The sequence below is a fragment of the Callorhinus ursinus genome, unplaced genomic scaffold, assembly GCF_003265705.2.
Source record: "Callorhinus ursinus isolate GAN/ISIS: 27379988/994484 unplaced genomic scaffold, GSC_fseal_2.0 scaffold48, whole genome shotgun sequence".
NCBI classification, from domain to species: domain Eukaryota; kingdom Metazoa; phylum Chordata; class Mammalia; order Carnivora; family Otariidae; genus Callorhinus; species Callorhinus ursinus.
This window is the reverse complement of record NW_027397110.1, coordinates 6,662,135-6,671,245: the sequence shown is the minus strand read 5'-3', so window position 1 is coordinate 6,671,245 and position 9,111 is coordinate 6,662,135. Positions and strand designations below refer to the sequence as shown.

Genomic DNA, 9,111 nt, shown 5'->3' with positions numbered 1-9,111 from the left:
ATCACTTAAGATTTGTATTTTACTAAATATGTACTCGGTCTCATTACAAATCCCCCTGTGAATGCAAACTCACTCCCCTTGCCCTATATATGCTGGAGAGGACTCATCACCCTTGCAGGGGTCTGGATGGTCCCAGAGCTGGCAGGGTATCTGTGGGGTGGGGGTCCTTAAGCCATCTCTCCCCACGGCATTTCCCACCTGCCCGTTCTCAGGTTTCTGGGAATGGACTCCCTGGGGAGGTGTTTCCTCAAAGCCTCTTTCCTGCCCCATAGGCCTCTGGGGCTGCTCCGTCTTCTGAGACAATCACCACTGATGTTTACAGAATGCACACTGGGTGCCTGGCACTTTGCTGACACTCTGTCTATAGCACAGGAGGGAAGACCCGGGCTTGGGAGGTGGGCCCCTTACCCCACCCCCACTCCCTGGCTTTGTCACTGAGGAGCTGGGTGACCTAGAGGAAGGAGAAGGTAAGCAGCATCACCTCTCTGAGCTGTAGCTGCCTCATCCCCAGATGGGCTCTCAACATCAATCAGCTGGAGGACGGACGGAATGGTGTGTGGGGCCATGCCTGGGATGTGGGGATGCTCAGTGCCTGGGAGTCACAACCATCTGAGGCTATACCCCAGCCAGGGGAACAGTGGGGCTGGTGAGGCAGAAGCTGGAAAGGCAGCCCCTGTGTGGGGCCCTGAAGGCCAGGCTAGGGCTCTGACTCTGGCATTGTCACTTTCTTGCTGTGTGACCTTGGATGACGGATAAATGAATTACTATGAATAAAGCACTGAAAGCAGTGTCTACATTGGACCAATGCGTCCAGAGTCTCAGGCTCAGTCTTGGTTCTTTCCTCTACAGCATATGACTTTCGCTGACTCTACTAGTCACGACTTCTGGGTCCTTACCCGCTTGCTGCGGACCCTCATCTCTCCCTTCCTGCAAACCGCAAGCCTCCACGCCCTTCCATTTATCTCAGCTGGGGTCTCCTCCTCTCCAGGCTCAGCAAACATGGGGCCCAGCAGTCTGCTGGGTGGTTCCCGTCCCTCCCCGAATTCTCCCAACCCTGCCCTGACTGTCATTTCTGTACCACGTGCACAGTGCGAGGGATCCAGAAGAGAAGGCTGGTTGCCACGGCAACGGAGGATAAAGCCCTTGCTCTGCCAGTCTGCTGATTGGCTGAGACACGTCCCGCCTCCCGCCATCCTGAGGGTGGGGGGCAGAGGGAAGGGTCTCAGATGGGCAGGGAGAGGTACCAGTGTGCCTTGCCAGCGTAAGACTGCCCCCTCCTGGTCAGTCAGAGCCCCGGGGCCTGAGAGGCTCAGTCTCCCACCGGGGACATTGGCCTCGCCCTTTCTCTGCCTCCAGCTCCCATGGCGGCTGCAGATGGCAGTGTCTTTGGGGACAGCAGCTGCGACTGAGTCTGCAGGCCGACACTGAGCTGCTCAGGCTGAGGTGATGAGCTCCCCAAAGAGCCCCCGGAACAGGCATCTGCAGGGCATGAGGTGGGTCTGCGGGCATGCGGGGGGGGGGGGGAGGGGGCACCGAGGGCTGCCAATGGTTTGGGAGGCAGGCAGCGGGGCTCTACAACCCTCACACTGTCCTTTGGCTAGAATGGGGCTGGAAAATTCCTCATAGATCATCTGGTAACCCCCTCTCCCACCTTGTCACAGTGCATGGGGAACCCTGAAACCCAGAGGGGGTGAGGTGCGGCCCGAGGTCACGCAGAAGGCCAGCGAGTGATTTGTTTCAGCTGGGCGTCCCCCGAGAATCCAGGAGAAGGTCTAGGGGTCCTCAGTCTGCCGGGGAATGCCTGGGGTTTTGTTCACAGGGCTGGAGAGGTTGGGAGACTCTAAACTGTGCTCCATAGATCCACACCATTGCAGCCCGAGTGGCTTCAGCTCTGCTCAAGTCCCTCATTCTCCTGTTTAAGCTGCAAGGGGACTGGGGTCCTGCCTGCAGCCAAGGGTGAGGCATGAATCTTTTGGCCTCAGTCAGGTTCGTTTGGAGCAGCCTTCCTGCTTGGCGTCCCCTCTTCCTGACTTCCCCTCAACCCAGCTGCACCAAAGCAATTTTGAACTCTCTTCTTCGGCTCTCCAGAAAGGCAGATGGTTAGGAGAGCACGGCTAAGCACTCTTCATTTTATTTCTCCATGAGTAGGGCACCTTGAGACACTGTCCGTGCTTCAGAGCGGCCAGTGGGGACCCTGGGGCGGGGGGGCAGGGGGGGCAGGGGCAGGCATTGGGATGGATGCGGGACTGGGAAGCAGCATCTCTCTCCCCCGGGGGTCACGGCCCACCTTGAAGACCCACGTGGAAGTAGTATGATGAGAGAGGCTGGAGTTTGGAGACAGAGGTCTGAGAAGCCAAGGCTTCTCATCCCCTTTCTAACTTCCCCAGAAGCCAAGGTGGGCCTCTGCTCATTTCATTCTGCTCAGGTGTCTTTACCCACCCTGGAGGACTCAAACCTCAGGACATCTCTGGGGGCTTGGAGCCCAGCTCTTAGTCACCTTCCAATTGGGTAACCCTGGGGCAGGGTAGTGAACCCCTCTGGGCCTCAGTAAGATGTAGACAGTAACACCTACCCCATAGGCCTTGTGATTTGTGAACACATCTTAATAGGGCTCTCCCTGCCTGGAAGGCAGAGGTGGGGCTCCTCACCCTTCCCCCTTTTTTACTCCTCAGGAAGGATTTGAGGGTGGGTTAAATTGGGTCCTACTTTATCCCATGCCTGGAAGAGATGGTCTGTGATCTGGCTTTTGAAGGATGCGTAGGAGCCTGCCCCATGAACACAGTCCAAAGGACATCCCAGGGAGAATGAAAATGAAAAGCTTATCTCCATCCTATGAAAGATGGAGATTGTATGACCCACAGGTGACTGATGAGCAGTTCCATGTGACAGCACATGGGCTGGGAGAGGAGGCTGGAGAGGTTGGCAGAGCGCAGCGGTGGGTAACTTTGGGCCATTCTAAGGGGTCTGGGTATATGTAACGTTCGTGAAGCACCTTATGCCTGCTAACTTCCGTGTTTCTGCTTTCCTGCCTCTGGTTGGCTGGAAATAACAACAGGTAACACAAAGGCTGGTTCTGGGCCATGCAGCATGCTGCTAAATGCTCTTCAGGCCTTATCTTGTCAAACATTCACAGTGACCTTAAGAAATGGATCCTACTTCTATCCCCATTTTACAGATAAGGAAACTGAGGCTCAGAGAGTAAGAACAAAGAACTATGTAGCATGGACTATGGGCCAGGCACTAATTCTGAGTATTTTACATAAATTAACCCATTTAATGGTCACAGCAGCGCCGCGGTCCAGGTGCTATCTTCAGGCCCACCTTATAGATGTGGAAGCCCGAGGCCCAAGTTTTCTGGGCTGGTGCCTGTGTTCACAGTCTTATAATTATGAAATTGGGCGTGGGCCTGAATTTCGGGTGCCTGTGCAGACCCTGTTGACATCAACCCAATCCCCTGGGGATGGGTGTTGGTTCAGCTCGCTTTCACCAAGCCACACCCGGCCAGGATGTGCGGGTGGCTGGGGACCCACTCATCTGTGAGGGTCTGGCAAGCGGCAGCATCTGCAACTGTGCGGTCAGGGCCCGGAGGGGTGGCTCAGAGGAGGCATGGCCCCAGCTGAACTTTACTGAGTGCTCTGAATCCCCACTAGGCTCTGTCCGTGCCCCCCTCCTCACAGGGGACAAAGATGCTGAGAGCAGAGTTTAGGCATCTTGCCTGAGGGCACCTGTGCCTCAGAGGGATTGAGCCAGGTCCCGCCCTCAGCTACAAGCTGCCTTCTTGAAGGGTGAGTAGGAGCTAGGTGGGTCCCTGTGATGGGGGCAGCTCTGTTCTCGGTCCGGGGCAGGGGGCGGACGCCACTCTCCTGGGCCTCAGCCTTCCCATCTGCAAGGGGATGCTGGGACCTCCTGGCTCTGTGAAGCCCGCGCGTGTCCCTCCAGGCTGGCAGGTGGGACGAAGGGCGCCTCCGCCAGCACTCACCGCCCTGTCTCGGCAGCTGAGGCCGCCGCGATGCCGCACTTCCTGGACTGGTTCGTGCCCGTCTACCTGGTCATCTCAGTGCTCATCCTGGTGGGCTTCGGCGCCTGCATCTACTACTTCGAGCCTGGCCTGCAGGAGGCGCACAAATGGCGCATGCAGCGCCCCCTGGTGGACCGTGACCTCCGCAAGACTCTGATGGTCCGCGACAACTTGGCCTTCGGAGGACCAGAGGTCTGAGCTGACCCGCGCCGGTGGCCGGTGGCGGGCACCGGGCTCCCTCCCCTGCTTCGCCCAGCCTGGAGACCCTGAGGCAGAGAGAGGACAACCCGTGGTCCTCCAGGCCATCCCTCTGCTTCCTGGACCCTCCCAGCAGAGGCTTCCGGGCGCTCCGGGTGGACCCTGGCTGCACCTGTTGAGATGGGGCACCTGGGTACCTTGAGGTGTCACTGCTGCTGGCCCAGGGCTTGCTTTCCACATCAAGCCAGTTCACCCCACACCTGCCCTCCTTGGCTCTGGGTTTAATCCCCCACTGACCCCCAGTGCCTTTGTGCTGCCCAGCACTCTTGCCCCTCACCTGGAGGGAGGCACCGCTGCCCCTGCTTGTCCTGAACCTCGACAGTCACACTTCCCCACTGAATCCCTGGTGACGCTCAGCGGCCCCCGCCACCCAAGGCACCCACCCTGCAGCTTCACACGGCCGACTTCAAAGCGGACCCAAGGAAAAGGCCCTATTTGGAGGGGCGTCTGCTTGGTCCAGCCCAGTCCCACCCCTCTGGACTCAGGCTTGGCATTGATCAGAGTGTGTGATGGGGTGGCAGAGGGGTAAGATCCAAGAGGAAGGAGGGTGTGTGTATGTGTGTGTGTGTGTGTGTGAGAGAGAGAGAGAGTGTCTGGGGGGAGAGGAGAGGCATGTGGGGAGGGGGAGATGCAGGTCTGTATGTGTGAGAGGCAGAGTGGGAGGTGGTGGAATAGGGCGAGCTTGTGAGTAGCCCCGGAGACCACCAGGAGCAGTTCCTACCTCCCTTCCTCTGCTAGACTTTTCTGTCTCTCCCCTTCCCCAAGGCCCCTGCCCTCCAGTCCCTCCCTGCCCTGTACCGCACCTTCAGGTACTGCATGCCCCCAGCACCCCTTCCCACCCCCCAGCCCCACCAGGGAGCCCTCCTCCTGTGTGACTGGCAGCCAGCCTCACTCTCCTCCTCTGGAGCTCCCCTCTTAGTTTCTTGCAATAATAAAGACTTCATGACCATTTTTGCAGGACTCTCTCCTTTCCTGAAGGGAGGATCATGTCTGTCATCTCATTGGATCTTCATAAAAAACTATGAGAGTGCAATATTCCCCTTTTTAGGGATGGGGACACCTGTCTCCAGGGTAGGTAAAGCAGTTTCTCGGCAGCAGCACTATTGACATTGTGGCCCAGATCGTTCTCTGCTGTGGGAGGCTGTCCTGTGTGTTGTGGGATAATGAGCATCTCCGGTTTCCGTCCACTAGAGACCAGTAGCTCTCACCCCCACCCGCTAATCAGGACAACCAAAACCGTTAGCTGGAATACATGGGGTGAGGTACCAGTTAGGATATGAATTCAGGCACAGAGATGCAAAACAACAGGACCTTACGCCAAATAGAATGTTCTTTCCCATTCACAGTACAGTTCATGGGGAGGTTGTCGGGAGCTGGTCTGTTGGCCAGGTCCCCGCATGTTCAGGGGCCTGAGTTGCTGCTTCTCCGTGGCTGTTTCCCTGTGCCTGGGATGTGACCCCAGGGGGCAAAATCCAGAGGGCTCATCTGTAGCCAGGGCAGCAAGGTGGAAGGAAGTGCATCTCCTCCCTCGAGGAACACTCTGTGATGGCTGTACCCCCACCCCCTTACATCCTACTGGTCAGTACTTCGTCATATGGTTAGGTCTAGCTGCAATGGGGGAGGGAAATATATTCTTTTATTTTTATTTTATTTATTTATTATTATTTTTAAAGATTTTATTTATTTATCTGATAGAGAGAGACACAGCGAGAGAGGGAACACAAGCCGGGGGAGTGGGAGAGGGAGAAGCAGGCTTCCCGCTGAGCAGGGAGCCCGATGCGGGGCTCGATCCCAGGACCCTGGGATCATGACCCGAGCCGAAGGCAGACGCTGAACGACTGAGCCACCCAGGCGCCCCTATTTTTATTTTTTTTTTAAGATTTTATTTATTTATTTGAGACAGAGAAAGAGAGAGACAGAGAACAAGCCCGAGGGAGGGGCAGAGGCAGGGGGAGAAGCAGACTCCCCGCTGAGCAGGAAGCCTGATTCTAGGATTCCGAGATCATGACCTGAGCTGAAGGCAGATGCTTAACCGACTGAGCTGCCCAGGCGCCCCTGGGAAGTATATTCTTTAGCTGGGTGGCTGTGTGACCATTTAAGAAGTCCGCCTCCTTGAGAGAGGGAGAACACAGGGACACTCGTAAGTACCATTCTATTGTCTTAGGGGTTAGCCGAGGATGCGGGGCAGCGGGCTGAGATTTGGACCAGATCTCCTGACTCCAGAGCAGGGTTCGCTCTGGCACATGTCCCATTTAAGGAATGAGGGCAGGCAACAGCTGCTTCCTCTCACCTGGAGGGCTGGGGCTGCTCTTCCTCCATGGGGCAAACCCAGGTCTTGCATAGCCTGGGTTGCAGGGCCAGGCTAGGGTGAGGCCAGAGAGGCACCTCGGGCTCACACTGAAGTGCCTCCTTCAATTCTGTGCCCTCGAGGCCTCTCTGGCCTCACCCTAGCCTGGCCCAGGCCCAAGACGCCAAAGGAAGATCAGCTGGAATAAAAGGGTTTGGGTTGAGACTCAGGCTTGGCTGGACCCTGGTGCTCAAGGATGTCACCAGGACCTGCCATCTCTCTGTCTGTCTGTCTGTCTGTCTCCCTCAGTCCTGGTTTCCTTTGTGTGGGCTACATTCCCAGGCAGACTTTCCCCACGTGGTGGTCAAGTTCCCCTGGCAGTCCTAGGCTCCCACAGCCCTTAGTACCTTGATTTCAGAGGGGAGCAGGCATCTTGTTCCAGCAAAAGCTCAGGGGATGGACTCCCATTGCCCCCCCCACCAGAGCCCCTGGGCTCAGGGCATGGGGTGCCCCATTGCCAGGCAGCTCTGGTACCCACCACTGGAGCCAGGGACGGAGACAGCCATGGTCCGAGGAGGTGGGGTGTGGGCAGGGGCAGTTGCCTAAAGGAGGGAACAGGTGCTGGGAGGAAAATAGAGGGACTGAGGACGTTATATTACAGAGGAGGAAACAAATATGGAGAGAAGTAACCCACCCAGGCCACCCGGACGCTGGACTGGCTGAGCCTGAAGGGGCCTCAGGCTAAATCTGGCCTGCAGCCAAGTTTGGTTTGTCCAACACAGCATTTTGGGGGAAAAAATGAAAATTAATTGGCAACATTTCTAAGTCAGGAGATTTCACATGAGAAATCTCTTTTTCTGACTCCTCTTTAAAAATAAAGCTTCTGGCCACACTGGATTGGAAGTGTGAAAGTGTTCAAGGTTATGAACGCGTAACCTCAGCAGGGAGGGTGTTGACCGTGACCCTCCCTGAGGCTTGGGCCGTGGCCAGTCCTCCTCATGGGAGAGCTGCCTCCGCACGAGGAAAGCAGCAGAGCTTCTCATCCAGGGGCTGCCAAGGAGAAGCCTGGGGCTCAGAGAGAGCAAGGGGTTCTCGCCAGCCTTCTGCTTAAACCTGGGCCCTTTCCCAGTTCCCACAGCTTCTCACATAAAGCGTATTTACGCCTGCTCTTCCCATAAAGAACACAGGAAAGTTTCAATTAAAGAAGCCACGTGGGCGCCTGGGTGGCTAAGGGCGCCTGGGTGGCTCAGTTGGTTAAGCGACTGCCTTCGGCTCAGGTCATGATCCTGGAGTCCTGGGATCAAGTCCTGCATCAGGCTCCCTGCTCAGCGGGGAGTCTGCTTCTCCCTCTGACCCTCTTGGATCTCATGCTCTCTCTCTCTCTCTCTATCTCATTCTCTCTCTCAAATAAATAAATAAATAAATAAATCTTAAAAAAAAAAACTAACCTTTCTATTAAAAAAAAAAAAAAAAGAAGCCACGTACATGGGGGCGAGAAGGAAATGCTCTGACTGATTCCTCCCTGTGATACTATTATTTGTCTCTGAGCTTCCCGGCAGCCAGAGGAAAAGAGCACACACTAAGAGGTCATTTTATTCTTGTTATGTGATAGAAGGGGGAGAGATTGACTCTTGGTGAAAGACGAATTTCTGGTTCTAGATACTGAAAGAAATGTCTCAAGTGGGACGTTAACACAACAGACTGCATCCTCGGCATTTTTTGGACAAGGGGGAGGATTGACTCAGACAGCAGAGCTTACAGAAATAGGCCATTGCCCACGAAGACAGATTCTTCCATCTGCCAAGGCATGCCAGAGGGCTGTACTGGGAGCAACCTGGGGTCAGGACCTGACGATAGTAAATCCTAGAAAACTGGTCAAGCTTCCTTAGCTCCCAGACACACGTCGGAATTCACCCAACATTTCTGTGTGCCAGGCACTGAGAATCACAGCTGATTGAAGCCCAGATAAATGTCCCCTGCCAGTGCCTGGCATGGTGCTCAGCTCATGGCAGGTTTTCCATAGACGGCCCGTTGTTTCCGTATCACTCCTGCCCTGCCTGCCGCCCCGGGTTGTGAAGCTAGTTGGGAAGTAAGCACCGTATAAATGCTGTGCATCCTACAGCTGACCTCCCGAGCCCCACGGAAGCATGTCACATACTGCTCTACCCAGCACAAGGCCTGGCACCAAGAAAGCAATGACAAAGAAGACAGAGTCTCTGAATCAAAAGAGCTCACAAACCGGAGACGGGACAGATGTGTAAACAGATGACAGAAGCGTCATTGCGGCAAGGAGCTGTGCGAGAAACTGGAAACAGAACCAAAGACTCTTGGGGTGGGGGTTTGTCAAGGAAAGCTTCCTGGAGGACATAACAACTCAGCTAGGTTTTGAAGACCGAGTAAGAGTTTTCCCTGTAAGGGGAAGGGCAGTCAGCAAGTGCAGAGCCATGGAGGCTAGGGGGAACCCAGTCCTTTCTGAAAAGTGTGAGGGGTGTCGTGAGGTTGAAACCTAGAATATCAGTGAGTGGTGGTCACGGTGGGGAGACTGAAT

General features: G+C 55.6%; 1 protein-coding gene across 3 annotated transcripts; it reads left to right on the top strand.

The window, feature by feature from the left end:
* Positions 1–1,217: 1,217 nt before the first annotated feature.
* On the top strand, positions 1,218–5,229 carry LOC112831525 (small integral membrane protein 45). Of its 3 annotated transcripts, none has more exons than XM_073882701.1 (3): positions 1,218–1,493; positions 3,651–3,785; positions 3,996–5,229. In XM_073882701.1, the coding sequence occupies exon 3, from the start codon at positions 4,010–4,012 to the stop codon at positions 4,214–4,216; it is 207 nt and encodes a 68-aa protein (XP_073738802.1). In that variant the 5' UTR covers positions 1,218–1,493; positions 3,651–3,785; positions 3,996–4,009; the 3' UTR covers positions 4,217–5,229. The 3 variants fall into 3 exon arrangements, with proteins under 3 accessions (XP_073738802.1, XP_073738801.1, XP_073738803.1); XM_073882702.1 differs by lacking the exon at positions 3,651–3,785 and having other exon boundaries at positions 1,220–1,280; positions 1,357–1,493; XM_073882700.1 differs by lacking the exon at positions 3,651–3,785.
* The last annotated feature ends 3,882 nt before the right edge of the window (positions 5,230–9,111 follow it).